At 28.8% G+C, this 19,642-nt stretch overlaps 1 protein-coding gene across 10 annotated transcripts; it reads left to right on the top strand.

The window, feature by feature from the left end:
- The first annotated feature begins 293 nt into the window (after window positions 1-293).
- Window positions 294-19,602, top strand: Pdp1 (PAR-domain protein 1). Of its 10 annotated transcripts, none has more exons than XM_070637105.1 (6): window positions 294-898; window positions 10,354-11,101; window positions 14,498-14,643; window positions 16,331-16,568; window positions 16,741-16,997; window positions 17,211-19,602. In XM_070637105.1, the coding sequence occupies exons 2-6, from the start codon at window positions 10,651-10,653 to the stop codon at window positions 17,295-17,297; spliced, it is 1,179 nt and encodes a 392-aa protein (XP_070493206.1). In that variant the 5' UTR covers window positions 294-898; window positions 10,354-10,650; the 3' UTR covers window positions 17,298-19,602. The 10 variants fall into 10 exon arrangements, with proteins under 10 accessions (XP_070493206.1, XP_070493208.1, XP_070493200.1 ...); XM_070637104.1 differs by lacking the exon at window positions 294-898 and adding an exon at window positions 9,119-9,935; XM_070637103.1 differs by lacking the exon at window positions 294-898 and adding an exon at window positions 9,119-10,089.
- Window positions 19,603-19,642: the final 40 nt, after the last annotated feature.

The following is a 19,642-nucleotide window of genomic DNA, read 5'->3' as shown; positions in this document are numbered from 1 at the left end:
GAATTTATTTTGATTGAAGGATATTCTTATTAGAGTTAAGGACAGGATTCATGTGGACTTTATCTTATAAGATTCGGTTCCAATAGGAAAATGTTGAAAATATTCTAAAATTTCAAATTTAAAGGAGGTTATTAGACATCAAAACAATTCAAAATACAGTAATGGATGATAAAAATCAGGAATCAATTCAAAGATCCAGTAAAGCTGGTAAAAATGAGTAAAGATTAAAAAATAAATCGGCAGATTAGAAACTGCCGTGAAAAACACAAACGCGAACCATTAAAAAATTGTTCATGTGACTTGTTAAAATAATTCCTTGAAGTTTTGATTTAAAGAATAGTTAATTAGAGTAAAAGAACCTGACTGAATATTCAAGAAGCAGTGAACAACTTATTTTAAACTTAGTGAAGTGAAATCAACATCAAATCAATTGATATTTTTGTACGAAAAATGTTTAGAAGGAAAAAAAATTAAAATGCAGTACTAGCTTTTCATTATGTGCAATACTGAGTGAATTTTCAGAATTTTCCATCGATAATTTTCATAAAAATAATTGTAAATATTTCATATATTGCACATAGTTTTACTTTAATATCTTTCTAAACTAAGAATCATTGACTTTCCGGATTGCTTGGAAGCAATAATACAGAATCAATCAATCTAAAATTGTCCAATTAAAATTAATTGTGATTTTTTTCCTACAAAAAAAGATTTTTTTTTTTTTCGATGGAAAACTTCTCTTCATAAAAAAAGAAGAGAAAAACGTTTTAAAAAAAGGAAAATATTTCGGTTGTGACAGACTCTAACTTTTAACTGAACTATACTAATTGTTGTTGATGATTCAAAGAAAACTGTGTTAAGACCTGACAGCTCATTTAGAACAAAAGTGCAATAAATTGTTAGTAATATACCTTATAAGATTGATTATAAATTCTCAAACACAAAATAATAAATAACTTAATAGTGAAATAATTAATATTAATATTATTGGAATTACTTTTATGAAGAGTTTTCCACCGTATAGTGCTATTAGAAATTTGAAATCAATTAAGACTAAATGCTAAGTATTGTTAACTAGTTGATAACGACGTTATATTAATTATTATTATAAAGTTTTACATACAAAACAATTAAGAGAACTAAGAGAATAAAAAGAATAACAAAAAAACAACATAAAACATGAGCGACAGAACGTCTTCACCGAATTTAATTGAATCAGGTTTAAAATCATTAATTGGAGGAGCACGGGATAACTATCCATTGATCAGTGGAACGAATGGTAAGCATCAACTCTATGATGATAAACTTCCATGTGCTACATATTCATACTCAAAAATAACTAATAATTAGATAGTTTACATTATATCATTAATTGTCATTAATTTAAGTGTGTAGTATTCTAAATGAAATGTACAATTAAAATAAAAATCAAAAGCTATATAAGCCAAATACTCTATAGCAAAAATCGATACTTTGATTTTTTTTTTTATTTTTTTTTTTTCATTTCATTTTAACTCATGTGATCTTGCTTTTGACGCACACACGAACATCAGATATTTTTACACTTTGAAAAATCTTCAATGTAGGCAGATAGAAAACATAGATCAGTAACAATAATTTTAACGTCATACGATGAAAGAAAATGTTTAGTATAGAGAAAAGTTCAATTGAAAAATTAGCGTTTTAAATATATATACACATATTTCTGTCTATACATATATAGTTTTGTGCTGATGACTGAAAAAAAAATATGAAATTCTCCCTTTCATAGTACGTACTAGAATATTTGTTTTATTGTATTTTATCGATTTTCCTCGAATAAAAATATACATAGTACGAAAAAAAAGTGCTCTCTCTCAGGCTTTACAGCTTGACTCGACTTCTATCTACCTTCGTTTCTTTAAATTTTAATTTTTAAAATAGAAATTTTTGCAAGCAATTTTTTTATCTAATCGCTTTTGTTACTTATATTAGAAGAATGTGTCTACTGCTGCATACATTTAAATACTTTACTATAATCGTCAAAATATACTTTACTAAGGTTAGAATACGTCATCGGAGAATATTTTCTTTTTTCGCCAAGTATGTTTTTATTATACTTCATTCGCATTTGTATTAGAATGACTGACTATACCTTTAAATAATGAATGAAAATTTTATTCCTCGTTGTACTTTTTATTATGACTTTTTTTTTGTATTTATTTATTTAATTTTCTGCTGCAAGAGAAGCTTTTCGATGCGGCTATTAGAACTAATTTAGATAGCATGTGTGATAAATTATAGTGTCATTTAAAATCGTCATACCGGGTTAAGGATGTTCAACTTTTGAACCCTACTTACTTCTTACTTGAGAGACTTGCAAGTTGTGGTGAAATTAATTAAAAGTACAAACATCTATAAAGGTATATAAACAAAAAATATTTTTTTTTGAATCAAAAGTCAAAATCATTTTAATTTTAAATACAATCAAGGAGATCTCAGTGACTATTTACAAGTGACGTCAGAGAAAGTTTTTTGATACACCTCTGTCGTAGTGTCACGAATTTTCATCCAAAACAGAGCTAATATGCAGAGCTCGAAGGAATTTGAGTACAATTCAAATCGACTTTGAACTCGTCTGATAAAATCAAACGTCATTTGTAAACGAAATTTAATATGGCTTATCAGGGGTGTAGCAAGGGATATTGATTTATTTTTGTAGGGGATCTGAAGAGGGGATGGGTGAGTGCGGTTGGAACTTTAACTCGAAAATCCAAATAAGTTGTAAAATTTTGTCCAAAAAGGGAGGAACCCCTTAGATACGCTCCTGCAGCTTAGTATATATTTATCCCCAAACAAACTTAGTACCTAAACCTTTTAAAACGCTTTTTTATCAGTGGGTTTAAAACATTTGAGAATGTCATAAACCCTTTGTTTTTAAAATCTTCTAGATTACATTCTACCGTGTTGATTGGGAATTTCTATTGACAAAAGCATTGGCTTTGACTCTGCACGTTTTTTTTTTCACTTTCTCAAAAGCACACTTCGAAATCAAAGATTTCAATTTGTGACTGAAGATTTAAAGTCCAAGGCTAAATTTCTTTTTGAAAAAATTGATCTTTCTTGTGCCTGAATTAATCAAAATTTGAAGTTATTATGGAAATTAGCATTTGCTGAAATTTTGAAGATTTTATTTTGATTAAGTTGAATTAAAAATTCAACTTTTTTGAAAATAATCAAGGAATTTTTAAATATTTAACTTAGTAAAATAGTAATGTTAAATTTTGCATTTAAAGTGCCTTTAACAGTAATCTTACTTTAGAAAACATTTGCTTTTTCACTTAATTGCTTAGAATAGAAAAATTGTAAACAAACAGAATTTAAACCCTCTGAGTCGAAAACAAATAGTTCGTACTAGAATTACCGTTGAGTATGATGTGAAGAAAATTTATTTTATTTTCAAACATTTTCAAATCTAAAATTTCTCCAATAATTACCCGAGCAGACAAAGAGCATAATCATGAGTGTGCTTACAAAATTGAGCCTGCTTATCATGCCCATCATGTAGATGAGTTTGCTCATTGCTTATTAGGGATTATCAAAGGGTATTTTTGCAGTAGATTTGCAGCATATAGTTTGAGAAATGATCTTTTAATATAAAATTATTAAAGCTATAAATAAATTATAAAAGGCACGTTTTAAATTTTCAAATGTAATAGATTTAAATTCGCTTATTAATTTAGATTCAAAATCATGAAATCAAATATCAAAAGCATCACATTAAAACTTAATAAACAATAATTTCCATAAAACATGTTTACAATATTCTTACAACGCTACAAACTCGTATAATCACTTAATTATGGCCGGTAAAATGCCGGTTTCACGGTATGTCCCAGGTACATGATTAGAATGACTCAATGAAAGAAATCACATGACTCGCTTGTGAGTCGAAATATTTTTCGCGCTCGCAAAAAAGCTGAACTGTGAAAATTTTTAATATAAATTTTTTGTGCCTTTTATCAGTTAAAATCACAATCGTTGTTTTACGAGTTCTAGAGAATTTCGAAATGAGTTTGGGGCAATTTATCACTTTAGAACAGTGGCAGGCAACTTCTGTGGCACGGCCTATCAGTGTGCCTAAAATTTTTTTTGGAAAATCTATGAACATTTTACCACGTGCGGTGTATCATAAGCCTCAACTAATCTTCAAATTGTACCGTGAAAAATAACAGGTTGTCCATCACTGCTTTAGAATAATTAATTAGTTCGAACTTTTACAAGCAGGGTTTTATCTACTTCTACTCCAGAATTGGGGGAGAAAATTTTGAGGTTAATTTTTATTTATTCTTGAGTTAACTGGAAAAGTAAAGAAGAGCTCAGTGGGAGGCTTCAAAAATGGGGAGGGTGAGGATACGTCCCTTAAACGCTACTATTAGGATACTTAATACAATTTATATCAATTAACCCGAAAGGCACAAGACGTAGAAATGATAATCAATCCAGCGTCAAGCAAGCTTGATTATTTCCTAATGTTGTATTCAGTGAATCATGTCTTCAGGCTAGACTCATGCTGACCTTAGGCCATGCTTTTTAACTTTTCTACGTCGTGTGTCTTGTGGATAAAGTTTAAAAAGTTGCATATTGATTTTTTAAAAAATCTTGTCACATGGCTTAAAATGCTTCCACCCCCATTGAATATTATACGTCATAATTGAATGATCCCTTTAGTATTCAGTATTACTTTTGATTATTGAAATTTCTCAATATCCAAAGTCACACATTGCTTCACATGCGTCTCAAAATTATCATAAAACTAACATCATATCCATTACCTTCACTTATTATAAATAGTGATAAATACCACGTTTTTGTGAAAAAAAAAAAAACCAAATCAAATACTTAAGATTATCACATTTGTATCTATGACAACTGATAAGTGTTTTCAAAATGTGCTGGGGATTAAGTTTCATATCAGTTTCCAACCAACCCAATAAATACCTTTTTAAAAAAGGAAATCGTCAATAAATGTCAAAGTTCTTCTGCCATTGTTTGAGTTTTTCCAAAGAAAATTGAAAAATTTTAATTAAATTTGCCTATTTAAGTATAAAACAAATATGAAAATGGATGTTATTGGTTGGATATAAAACAAAAAAAATGTTCAAGCACCAATATTATTTTATTATAAATATGATACGAACCCATCCTGAAAATTCATTGATAATCACGAGGCACAGCATCAAGTCACGTTGATCTGCACCTTTACACAAGTTGAGTTCAGTTGAGAATTTTTCTTTTAAAAAATTCAGAACAATGCAAAATTTGAGTCTGTTCCACAACATTTGCTTAATAATAGAACGTGAAAAAATATTGGAATTAAATATTGGGAAACCCACGACAAATCATTAAAAATTATTATCCTTCCTATAGAGCAGCATAGATATAAAATTATTAATACACAAAAATACTGAATTTTCTATGGAAAATTTTATATTTAGAAAAGGACAAAAACAGTGAATACATACGTTTTCCATAATGTGTATCACAGCACAGCATACGCAACAATACGACTGTATTCTCACATGTTGAATACACGTGATTACATTTATTTTCATTCCGTTATCCTTGCGATGCTTCGCACAGAAACGAAACAAGAGAAAACAGAAATTTTTTTCTAATTATGCTGGATGAATAGACTGAAACTCTATAATTAATAGTATCGAAAAAATAATTGTTTTGTCAAGTTTTGTATTTAAAGTTGTAGAGGAGAGGAATATAAAAAAAAAAATGATTTAATTGAATTAATATACTTTTGCTATGAAAGTATAAAGAGAGATTCGCACTCATTGTATGCCACGTGACTATTGAAATAAAATATTTGTTGTTAAGATTTACTTGAGCTTCCTATTAGTATTAGTACTGCTGATTACTCCAGGACTGTGTGACGATTCACAACGAATTCCGCGTGACAAAACTCCTCCCTACAGAATGCTCAGTCAGTTTCATAAAATGATATACAACGGTAGCACGTACCGAGTAGAAAGGAAATGTTAAGAATTTTTCATATCTCTTTTTATTATATTATAAACGTTGATCGTGAGTTGATTAAGTTGCAAATCATCATTTTCGGATAAATGAATAATAGTTTAAAAAAATAAATAAAATAAAATAAAGTAACAAAGCAAAACAAAACAGAATTAAATTGTTTTATGGAGTGTGAATATAATTAATGGGTTAATATATAAAATTCATATTATATCAAAAGCTAAGTGTTGTTAAAGAATAAAAAAAGAAATATTCTAACAATTTTATGCTATAAAATAGTGAAGAAGCTAAATTGGAGAAATTTTTATAGCATAATTAATTGATAGAATTGAAAGATATTAATCCAAAAAGTTCAAGTTTTAATGCAAATGCTGTTTTTTTGTTTCTTTAAAAGTTAAGAGAAATAAGCTATGCGAAGTTATAAATTTGGAAAAACTTAAAAAAAAAAATAAACAAATTAAAAAATAATGAAAATGGGATCGGAAACGAATAACTGTAATAGTGGGGATTATTATGCTAGTCAAGACATTTCAACAAATATATCACCTTCATCAACTAATCACTATTATCATAACACAACTGAAAATGATTCAACTAAAAATATAAATCATTGGATGAATTCAGATCATAATCAAGGCATGAATCAATCGAGACAAAATCAAGATATGAATAGTCATGAGCAAATAATTAGGAATAATAGTGAAAATAAAAACAAAACCTACATACAGAATTCTAATCAACCTCCAAATCAACAATCATCACAGTGGAATTTTACAGGAAACTCCTATCAGAGATTTTATAATGATAGTCAATATGGAATTGTATTGGCATCAAACTCATCATCTCAACAAAATGAATCTCTTATGCCATCTTCAAGTTCGTCCATTTCACAGGCTATTATTGAAAATCATTCACAATTAGCACATCAGATGCAATCTCAACACTTCAAAAGAGCTTATTATCAAGGTTTGGCGATAAGAATTTTTTTTTTAAACATTCCATACTATGTAAATTGATGTTCATATTTAATTCATAAAATGATTACTGAATATGTTTTCTTGGATAAACTCATATCCTCATGCGAGTCACTCGATTAAGAATCTTAATTTTGATTCTATAAATGTTTTTTGGAACTTTATGAGCATTTAGAAGAGTTTAAAAGACCCTAATGCGGTTGTATTATCCTTATATCGTTGCTTTTATAGCATAAGTGGACACTAGGGAATATTATACTTTCGTGATTTTGTATACATGAATTCATGGGGCTCTTTTTGAAAGAGCATGCTATCTAAAATTGAATATTTGAATGAATAATGAATGTATGAGGGGTAAAGCCAAAATAAAAAATTTAGGAATTTCCAATCTCTAACAATATTCTTAATTTTAATCAATTTAAAAGGAAGCAATTTGAAATTACTTAAAGCCATAGCTAGAAGTCGACTGGAATTTTGTATGAAAAAGTCAACTTGAGTCGACTTTTAGCTCTGCTATAACGACCAGTAACCGAAACCATTAAATGTTAGTTAAAAGTTAATTGCAGCTAACCATGCAAATATTAAGCTTTAGAAAAATAGCAAATTTTGGTATCTGGTTTGTTAATTTCCCGATCGGCTCAAGTGAAAAAGGCTCTTATTAGCAATAATTGAAAGCTTCCTAAATTTGGCAGCCATACGGATCCCACAAGGGAACAAGATGACTTCTATTTGATGTAGACAAAAGAGCTTTAGTGGAGCCTTAAAAGCTTCATGGCTAAGCCTTCTTCATTTGTTTTGCTCGGTTGAGCTCCAAATTAAAAGAAAGCTTTTGGGCTTGGACGCAAATAACGTTCCATGTTTTTTCAAAATTTCTAAAATTTACTGAGTGTGAATTTCTAAACGGCCATGCCCTTTTAGTTTTAAGCAAGGGAATGCTTTAGACCAACGTCAGACTTACTATTAGTTGTACTTCCTACTTATTACATTGTAAACACATTTTGAATAATTTAATTAACAGAACTAAAGCAATTTTGTGTATCATTTACATACGTATATAATATTCTATATCACCTAATGATTCACATCGTTTTGGACTTAAAGCACACCGCAAGATATTCAAAAGGAATATGAAAACTTCTTAATTAACGCCCAAAGTCGAACAAAGTCTCATATTTATTCAGTTAAAAAGAAGAACTAAAGATTGTTAAGAATCATTAGCTTGATTGTACATTCTTGATGATCATTGTGAAAATTCGTAAATATCTTGGAAATCCTTAAGTTTTTCAAACAAGCGACAGAACAATTGTAAGATTTTTAATAAGTTCTTCAACAAGTTGCAAGCCTAAAATAGAATGAAATAGTGTAAAGTAAACATTGACGTCATAATCACATTACCGAGCGACGCAATGCGGCTAAACTCATTTTTCGCTTTAAAAATGGATCAAAATCAGTCGTCAAGGTGCCGATAGAGCATCTTGCATTTGATACGGTGACGTACCGGTAGTCTAGCAAATACCTTGTGCTGCTCGGTATTTATGCTCCCTACGCGATTTTACCGATTCCTAACGAATGGAAATTTTCTACAAATAAATATATCGATTTCCTTTAAAACCTTAATGAAATGTATTGAAAGAATTGTCCAAATGAACTTAATAAATTTTAATCGTAAAATAGAAAAGAAATGACATAGAAAAAAATTAATTGAAATAAATCAAATGAGAATACGACTACACGTGAATATGAAATGGATTACAAACATTAGTTTAATAAAAATATATTAAATGTATGGATTTCGTAGTTCCATGCAAATCTCCCAGGAGTAGCTTCATATTATCAGTGAGAGCATAAATGCTATTACCTCTAATAATAAACAATCAGACTGATTCAAATTCTTGTATAAGATTCACAAAACATATTGTGTCATAATTCCAAAAATTCACTTCTTTTTGGTATTGGTGTAGGTACATAAAAAAAACTTTCGTTTTCATTTTTATTAAAAAGTGAAATTTAATAAAAACCAGTTTCTGTACGAATAATTTGGTGAATTTTATTGGATGAATATTTTTCAAATACCTACCTTTCGTATATTGAAAGGAATAGTCTCAGCATCTAATGTATCTACAATATATATTGTATATATATGGACTAATGGACTTTCGAGATTCATATGCTGAGAAATAGAATTGAGATCTGCTGCTATAGCACGAGAGAGAAGCTTTTAGCAACAGCAATTGCATGACTAATTTTACATATATTTTTTGCATCAGTCAGAATTGATCTGAGTATTTCTCATCCCGTTTTTTGTTATCAAATAATTTTTTAAATACCTAGTGATGTATATACCTATGGAAATGAAAAAAATCATTCGCATTATACATGAGAAGCTTTTTAAAATTGCTCTCACACACATACTAATGTAAAGTTTGGTGTATTGAAAACAGTAAAACAGTCGAGTTGGTTGAGTGTAAAGAGAGGATCCATACAAAACTTTTTTTTTTCCATCATCATTAAATTTTCGTATACAGTGACTACAAAACTGAAAAATACATTTGTACAAGAAGGAAAAGAAAGAAAAATTTGATTCATTTTCAAACCATTTCTTTCAACAAGCAACAAAAAAAAAGAAATGAAAGAAAGAAAAAAGTCGCAATGGTGGGAAGTAAAAAGTTTCAAAAACTTCTCTTCCTAGTGCTGCTTTGCATTTCATTTTTGATTCCGGTTGAATGTAAACGCAACATTCACTATCGGGAGAATTTGCGTTCGAGTTAGATGTGATTTTTGCAGTTGGTGCCGTTGAGTGACTTAATTTTTGTTTTAAGCTATAGAATCTAATCATATTTGATCGGAATATATATAAAAAAAATATAAGAATTAATTGATAAGTGAAAAATATAATTGGGAATCAACGACAGCGATAAATAAGAGTGAATTATTAATGTGCGATTTTCAACCTGTGAAAAGATTTAATCAAAAAAAAAATATACATGACAATTTTAATTGCTCAAAAAAAATAAATACATAGAGGAGATCATATTGAGAATGTTGGAAGCTATTGTTTTTGAATGTATACTCAACACATGAGATTTGCAAAGTATTAGAACTGAATGAATGATAGAATCTATACATTTACATGTATTCAAAACAAAAAAAGAAAAATATTCATATTGAAACGCATGGAATAGCATATACAAATATACAAGGTCAAATTTTATTACTTTAGATTATTCTTATTTGTATATATGTACTGTGTATAGAATAAAATTCAATAGCAATAGTTTCTCATCTCAATTTCAAACCTCAAATATGATGCAAATGAGAAAAGAAATGTAATTAAATTTTATTACTTTAAAAAAAGATATCTAATGATCCACTGGATAGGAAGGAGTTATAATATTGTGAAATTGAGAGACTTAGATCTTATTAAATAAGAGAGACAATATGAAAAGCTTTTAAATGAAGAATAAAAGAAAGAAATTAAAAATGAAGTTTGTGCTAAAGTTTAATGAGGGTAGCTGAGAAAGACTTAATACTACAATTGGATACCTTTTTGGTTTAATATAAATTTTTGTGAATTTAATATTTTTGGATACGACAAAATCAAAAAAAAAAGAATAGAAAAAAAAAATTATTTAAAATTTCCCAACGACAAATTATGGAATATCAGCAGCTTCCGCCGGTGTCGATGATTATTGGATCACCAAATACAACATCCCTAATTCATTCGAATAATAATAATAATAATAATGGCACAAATAACCAACTTTTGACTATGCAACCACCTTTATTGCCACTTCAAGTTGCACACAATTTACATCAATTGACTTCCCATAATAATAATAACAACAACAATCAAAACAACGGCATACATATCGGAAGTTCAAATCAAAGTTCTCAATCTTTGCCACCAACGACACAACTTTTACAAGCAATCCATAATAACAATAATAATACTCAGCACCAGACGAATATACAAAATATCGGCAACAACACAAATGGTACAACAAATAATTCAAATGACAATAATGGATCTAATGAAGATAATAGTCGTTGGACACAGTATCAAGTGCAACAATTATGGAGACAGCATCATGCGTACTTGAATGGTAACGTTAATCGTAAATTAGAAAAAAAAAGTAAATTATAAGGGACTTACACATAAAAAAATCGCTTACTTACTTACCTCTCATTGCTTATATACTTTACAGTATGTACACAAGAGAAGAAAAAAAAATATACTTCCGTGACGAAATTTTCAAGCTTCATAGTTTTATTTATTTCCGAAATTCGTAAATGTAAAAAAACCAGTCTTTCTTCCACAGAGAAAGCTATACAGTTTTACTTTCAATTTCAATATTATGAAATCTTTTGTTTCGCTACATAGAAATTAAGAAGACAAACCAGAATTGTCTGCAACTTTATGGTTCTATCATTCATACATACGATGACCATCAAATGAAAGTGATGGAAATATGCAAGAATTTATGGGATAAAATGTATCATTATGCATTGACTTTTATCTATTAATGGAAATGATATTACTCAATCTTGAATGTGCTGCAATACGAATGATGAAATCCAAACACATTTAAGAAAACTTTCTCTTTGTTAAAAGAAATGGCTGTATATACTACCTATGTATATTTATATACATCACAGCTTAAGATATATAAAGACAATAAATAAACCTTGAAAGTAGTTTGGACATGTTTGACAATTTAAAGTTAATGAAAATAAATAGGAAATGTTATGTCTTAAGAATCTCTGATTGTTTTAAACAATATATTGTCAAAAGATAAGCTTTACTATATCCATACAAACAACAAAAACAAACTATATCTTTATGTACTAAGAGATAAATGGAGAAATGATGTAAATTTATATTAACACTCTCACTTTTTTGTGAGATTTCGTTCCGCCGCCACACCAATTTTGATGGAATTATGTTTATGCTAAATTCTGTTTTCGGAATTGTTTTGCGAATAATTTCACGCACATTTTAAAATTCATTAACTAGAGTAATCTACTAAGCGAAGATGTAATGGCACTTTCTTTGGAATTGTAGTACAATACGCACAATTTACTTGATATTTGCGACTCGATTGTTGATAGAGAGTTAGCCTGATTTAGAGAAATTGTTACATTGCTTCTTGTTTAGTTTGATGGGAATATGTAGGCTAGACATCATATCGTACTTGTTGCTATGAGAGGGTTAAAGTCATGATACACCCCCATCACTTTCTATTTCCTGAAAGCTAGCTACAATTGACGATGACTAGCTTTTAGTTAACCTTCAATGCAGCTCACAGAAATAAATTGCTGATCCAAAGCAAACTTTTCGCTGACAGACATTTATATCCAATTTGTCAAAGACCAACCCCTCTAGTAAGCTCAATCTCAATTTGTATTAAGTTAGGCTTGATCGAACCATTTTCACATATGTCATCAACAGGATAATCTACAAAAGACCAATGTAAAAACAATTTACGCATGTCTCGTGCCTTTCAAGACTTAATTTCAGTCTTCAACAATGAATCAACACCCACTTACTTTTAAGAATGTATTTCATGAATGTGCGTAAAGAGATAGTTCTGCAATTTTTTTCTCCATATTTACACTCCTGATACTTCAATCCCACATTTATTTATTGTAGGATTTATGTGCCTTAGACACATTTAGCAAAATCTAGATCGTTCCATAAATTAGCAATAAAATGAAATTTTTTTGAGATTTTAAGTCTGCCGAAGATTTCAATTATCTACTTTCAATCCCTTAGTCATTTGTGAAACTGAGAGAAATCAATAAAAAAAAAGATATTAGAGGCATATGGCATATGGATATGTTAAATAAAAAATAGTTTCTCTTGCTCTCATGTTTAATATATGCAGGAAATATTTGAGTTATGGAGAAATTCAGGATTTGGGATTTTGGCTTTTATTGGTTTTTATATTCTAATAGACTATGAGTGTTGTCATGTCGTGCCGTGATCGGTACACGACGTGAGTGACTATGCTCATTGTCTGTAAGAGTATAGACTTATGTCCAAGTCTAATTTTGATATTTATTGATTGAAAATGGAAATTTCTCGAATTTTTAAAGCATTTCCATAGCTTGGAATTCAGTAGACTCGGATTTTGTATGGAAAAGTTGACTTGACTTCAAATTAAATTCGAGTCGGCTGGCAAGCTCTGGATTTTTAAATCTTATTGGCGTTGCCCATAACATAGATTTTAGAGTAATGCTTTTACTTCAAGCTGTTGCTAGGGAATGTAAATGCTTCCTTAGAAAACGCAATATCAGCAATTACAATATTTCATATTCATGCATTCCTTCCAACAAATTTCATATCAAAAGATTTCTCAACCTCAAAAATAATAAAACTCCAAAATTTCGTCTACTAACCAGCCTGACATTTACCAACTCATTGAAACAACAAATTCCATTTTTTGCCCTCTTCAAGTTCAAGTAAGATTGTCTGTCTTTTCATTTCTTTCCTTTATTCAAGCTATTTGGCTACTCTCTCTCAATAGCTATCGAAAAAAGCACGTATACATGACAGACTAATAATCATACTGGTTGAATTTTGTTTTTTATTTCCCAATGTCCATTACCAAGTGTCATGACATTGAGCTAATTAGAAATTAAGGAAAAATCCATTAAAACCTGAAATTCATCAAATTTTTGTGGCTTAAAAATTAAAACTTTCTATGTAAAGAAAAGCTTAAAAATCAAGGAAAGAACAAAATTAATAAATAAGTTATGTCTTAACATTTTTTAATTATGTAAGCTATAAAGAATGGCTGCTTTATAATGATAGTAAATGCACTGCTTCTTCCGCAAAATTATAGAGCGACTTTTAACACATTCATTTGGTATAAAAGCTCCAAAAAAAAGTATATATTTATTGGTGTTTTCTATGCAAAGCTTAATACATAGTGTAGTAGTGTTAATAGTAGTGAAACCGGAGAAAAAAAAACTCTCGCTTTCTTTTACATATAATCGATTTAGTTATTCGTGTTTCTTTATTTCTTTTTCTTCGGTTTTTACTTTCATTTGGGAAATAAGATGTTATAATATTTTTTTTACTTCCTATTTAATTTTTTAAACTCGACTTGGAAATTTGAATGTATTTGTAAGTTTTGCGGAAGACAGTTGTTTAATTAAGCATAAATTGTAAAAAGAAATGAAGAAAAAATTTTCCAAAAAAAATTTTCTACTTTTTTTTTTTTACTTCCACTGCTTTTGTTAAGCAATAATCCATTAATAATTATGCAATAATAATCATAACTTCGATACACAAATTAGAGTTCTGATGATGTAATGATTAGAAACTATTGTATTGTCTGTTTTGATAGCTTTAAGGTATTAACGACATCATGATCATTTTGCTGTAATTAACAAATGAACTTTATTCATGTACCTGCAAAAAATCTGTGAACCAATCTGATGTAAAAATTATAAACATACAAATCTATAGTTAAAAGTAGTCTTTCTATTTTCAGGCAAAACAAATAATAAAGATATATGTGGTGATGATAAACACAAAGAGGATGGAGACCCTTGGAACGTAGAGGCACAAGCTGCATTTTTAGGACCAAATTTATGGGATAAAACATTACCATACGATACAGACTTAAAAGTACATCAAGTGAGTGTTTTTTGTTGTAAATAACATCAATTCGACTGACATCGTCTTGGACATTCATTATAGACATTCCATCTATATGATGGACGTCAGATATGAATGACCCCCAAACTTTCTTATTTCATAATTTATGATTTTTCTCTCTCTTTCTCTCATCTCTGCTTAAATTAATTAATTAATTAATTATCTAAGATTTTTATTTTATTTCTCATTAAAGACCTTATAGCTATAATATTAATAATGCATTAAACTAATAATGAAGCTAAAGTATGCAAAAGAATTTCCAGTTTAAACATACATAAGATAAATAGACACTAACAGATTGTAGCTGTTTTTATTCGTGTTCCTTGATTAACTTTAATCTTTGAATAATTTTGTTAAATTTAACACAAAAATTCAAACTTTCTTAGTCGAGCCTATCTAAAATCCTAATGAATAACTTTTTCATAGCATAAATTAATTTTTCTGTTGTCCAAGAAATGTAACTTCAAAATTTCTAAATCCAATAAAATATGAAAAATGATATGGCATTGAATTTTTGGGTGCTGCTTATAACATATCGATGCTTTCACTTCTGTTATGCTAAAATGTTGACAGCGTCCTTTCCTAATTTATGACTTTAAATATCAATTCCAAATTGTGTGGATGGGAATATATTAGAAAATCATTGAAGAGGATTGGAGTCGAGTCGATTAAATTCGACTTCGAACTCTGGAATTTATATTGTATTTAAAAGAAGGATCCATCTAACTTATTTAAATTTATAAGCTCATCTATGATTTTCAACATGCTAAGCACCACGTTCTACTTAATTTCAAGCTGTCAAAGCCAAAGCAACTGTTCTTTATTCAAAAACTTGCTAAACGTCAAAATGAGGTACAGTTGCTTCGACGATACCGTGAAAGCTGTTTTCCATACATCCCTAACAGACAATGAGTATCTGAATGAGTATGGTTATAAGTATGCTCACGAAATTGAGCGTGCTCAACTATATTGATAGAGTGTACTCATGAGCATGTTTATTGTCTGTTCGGAAATTTTGACGTTTGTTGCAGCATTTCATTTAGAAATTAATAATTGTCATCTGAAAATCAGGCAACATCACTGACTTGTAAACTAGGAATATAAATAGGATTAATTTAAAAAACTAAAATAAATTAACATTGCCATGTTAACTGGATCTTTTTAATTATACAGCAAAAAATTAAAATTAATCCTTACTTTCATATTAATAATCTCTAGCTAACAAGAGCTAAACAAATGCTTTTATCATCTAAAATCCTGATTTAAAGTTAGATTCTTCAAAAGAGTTAATTAATTTCTCTTTGAAGTCCTTTTAAAAGTTATTCCTTAAGTTGAGTATTAAGGCAACTTCAATGAATTATTTACATCCTACTTGTAAATGACATGTAAATTTTGAAGTTACAAATTATATCTAAAAACGGAACCAAAAAAAAAAAATGACAACACGCAGCTTTCCAAATTGTTCCAAAAATTTTTATTCGAATGATCAACGAGGCTCCCTTGTAATGTTTGACAAATTGATTTATGTTGTTCCTTAATAATGTGAATTTAAATTAACGCTTGTAACTCTTACATATATTTCATATGCGAATTTTGTTTTTTAAAATTTAAAATCAACTTATTGTACATCCAAAAATAATACAAATTTTATTAAAATTTATCCCAGTATGCCGATTTGGATGAATTTTTATCAGAGAATGGAATACCGGTCGATGGTTTACCGAGCAGTCACTTAGGTCATTCAACAAATATCGGTGGTGGAGGTACAAATAATCGCAATGACAATTTAGGTCATGGCCTCTCGTTGGGATTGGGGCCTGTCACAAAACGAGAAAGATCTCCGTCTCCTTCAGATTGTATGAGTCCCGATACAATTAACAATCCACCTTCTCCTGCAGACTCCAGTAAGTATTGATAGAAAAAAATTTATGTCTTCAAAGCCATTCTGTCCCCATTTTTATTATGATAAAAGAAGTATAAGTTACTGTCTATTGACTATTAACGGAGTCAATTTTCCGTTTCTCGATTAATTTTTTTATTATTTGAGGACATGTCCCTCTAAATAGTAACTGTTAGTTTATGACTTTACAGCATTTTCTATGTCCTCAACACGTGACTTTGATCCTCGTACTCGTGCTTTTTCCGATGAGGAATTAAAACCGTCACCAATGATTAAAAAGTCTCGCAAACAGTTTGTGCCCGATGAGATGAAAGACGACAAATATTGGGCTCGTCGACGAAAGAACAATATGGCCGCTAAACGTTCACGAGATGCACGCCGAATGAAAGAGAATCAAATTGCCCTTCGAGCCGGTTTCTTAGAAAAAGAGGTAGTAGTTACGTTTTCCAAGATTTAACTCATTTGTTCATATGATCCAAGTGCAAATTTTGTAAATCAATACTTTTATTGAAATTCAAGAATATTAAATTTAATTAAGCATTGTGTAATTGTATGAGCAAATATGTTGATATTAGTAACATCAATCGCTAGTATCAAAAAAATGAAGGTGCTTAAAGTATGAATTGTTCTCTTCCCTCTCTTTTAGAATATGAATTTACACCGTGAAGTAGAACAGCTTAAACAGGAGAATATGGAGCTAAGATCACGTCTATCTAAATATCAGGAGGTGTAATTAAACGTTATTTTATGAGGAAATAATATAATTAAAAACATCAATATTAATGTTATATGTCGAATGTTATAAGACTTAATTTGCTACAAAGCTTTCAGTTAAAATCAAAAAAAAAAAATGAGATGAAGACGTAAAGCTTCGGGAGCTTAAAACCTTTCTAAAGAACCACCATTTAAATTTATAGTTATGTTTTTTTTTTCTTTAGTTGAATACTACTATAGAATTTCTTTTACAAACACTTTTACAAAAACAAATTGTAATTATTATACATCTATCGATTTTTGCAAAAATTTATTGAATAAGTAGGTGTAGACAACATATATATTGGAAGCACTATATGTTTTGCTTACATCTTTTTCATAAGGGTGCATAGACAAAAGAAAATTGTTTTTAATTTGCAATTTTTTTTATGAAAAAAAACAAAAAAATCTTCCAAATGTTTCTTTTTTTTTATTTTCTAATATTTTATTTCCCGAGTAGAGTCCAAAAATTCCATGAAAGTCAGTTGGATGTCTATGATCTGACAACCACATGACTTTAATGGAATTTTTTCTTTGATACTACTCAGGGTTTTATTATCTTTTTGAGAAATTAAGTTGTACGTCATTTAAAAAAAAAATACAGTGAAATCCAAAAAATAATATTGTAGTTATTATGCATTAATGTATAAATTTGTTTCAAATGCGGAAATATTTTAAATTTATTGCAAGAAAAAATGGAAAAGAAGAAAAAAATTAAAAATAATAAGTTTAATTGTTTGAAATTTAGTTTCTGCATTACTGCCACGAAAAAAATAAAAAAAAAATTGTTAATTGTCCTCCTTCATTTTTTTATTATAATTTGATTATAATAGAGTCTCATATCATTTAGTGGCAATATGTCTGAATATTTTAATAATGAAAAATCTAATCAGAGTTGTTAGATGACTGAAATTTGGAAATGCGATGATCTTCCTTATGATGCAGAGCATATAAAGCTCTTGTGTACATATTCCTTCATATGGATACTTATTGGGTCCTATAAGTGAAGTATTTTTGCAAAATATTCTAAAATTTTTGATATTTATTTAATTAAAACTTTTGCAAAACTATACAATATGATGATAAATAATTAGAGATTAGATCCACAAATTGAAATAAATTGTCAAGTTTATTGATATGAAATAATATGTACAGATAGGCTTAATTTAGTGCAATCAACTGCAACACTCTTCTAGTTACTAAAGGTTAGTACAAATAGAATGTGATACATAAACATTTAAGGCTCAAGTCACATGTTAATTTAGATTAAATTTCCTCTAGAAAATCATTTCGAGTTTTAGAGCAAATTCTTCCTGAATTGCATTATGGTTCAGATGCGAGGCAAGTGTCCACACCTTGTTAAAAAGTATTTTGTGAATCATGTTTTGAGCAGTTACCCGAGTGATCAAAAAATGGAACTCACATCAATATTTTGATCACTTGGATTATGCATCAAATTCCAAAGGATAAAACCACCCTAACAACTCTGATTCTATTAAAATATTTTACTTCTTTCTATTCTCTCATTTTTTTCATTATACCTATTTAAAAGTAACGTACTCAAGATAGAGTAGATTTTCAAGTAATCATTTTGCATATTATGATTTTAATTTGTGTGAAGAAAAAAAGTAGCCTGAAGTTTACCCATTTTTTAGAGCTTTTGATCATCAAATTTATAAAATTTGATACCAAAGAAGGAGAAAAGGATGGAAAAACTTTCACAGATTAAAGAAAAAAAAGAAGAAAAATGAAAGAATATTGTAGTTTATCAGTTTTATAATTGATAGGGTCTTTGTTTTATCATAGAGAGTCTGATTATTTTGATTGAACATTACTCATACAATATAATAAAAAAAATACATAGCAGAGTTAAGCAACTGTAGTGATAGAATGTTTTTGGTGAAAAGTAAATAATAGAATTCACGCATTACGTACTAAATACAACTATTTTAGATGAAATTTTTGAATTATATATAATGATACAAGAAGAAAAAAAAATGAAAAAATGATAGTCCGTTACCGGGTTAAAAACTTTTAAAAAACGAAGACGAGTTGAATTGAGTTTTATAAATTAATTCTGACAGACAGAAAGGAAACGTAAATAGTTATATCATTGGTTAATAAAAAAAACTGGCTATAACATACTTGTTGGCAAATTTTTTAAGTTTTTTTTTTTTCGTTTTAAATAATGAGGAATATATGTTTTTTCTTTATGATGTTATGTAGTATAATGTTGAAATATTAGAATAAAATTCGTTTAAATTTGTTTGCAACATAGATAAGAATCCTAGCATTTTTAATTTATCTTAGAATATATTTTTATTT

Source organism: Chironomus tepperi, unplaced genomic scaffold, assembly GCF_022539635.2.
Source record: "Chironomus tepperi strain 1889 unplaced genomic scaffold, CSIRO-AGI_Ctep_v1 contig_161, whole genome shotgun sequence".
Classification (NCBI taxonomy): Eukaryota; Metazoa; Arthropoda; class Insecta; order Diptera; family Chironomidae; genus Chironomus; species Chironomus tepperi.
This window is presented reverse-complemented; position numbering and strand designations above follow the sequence as displayed.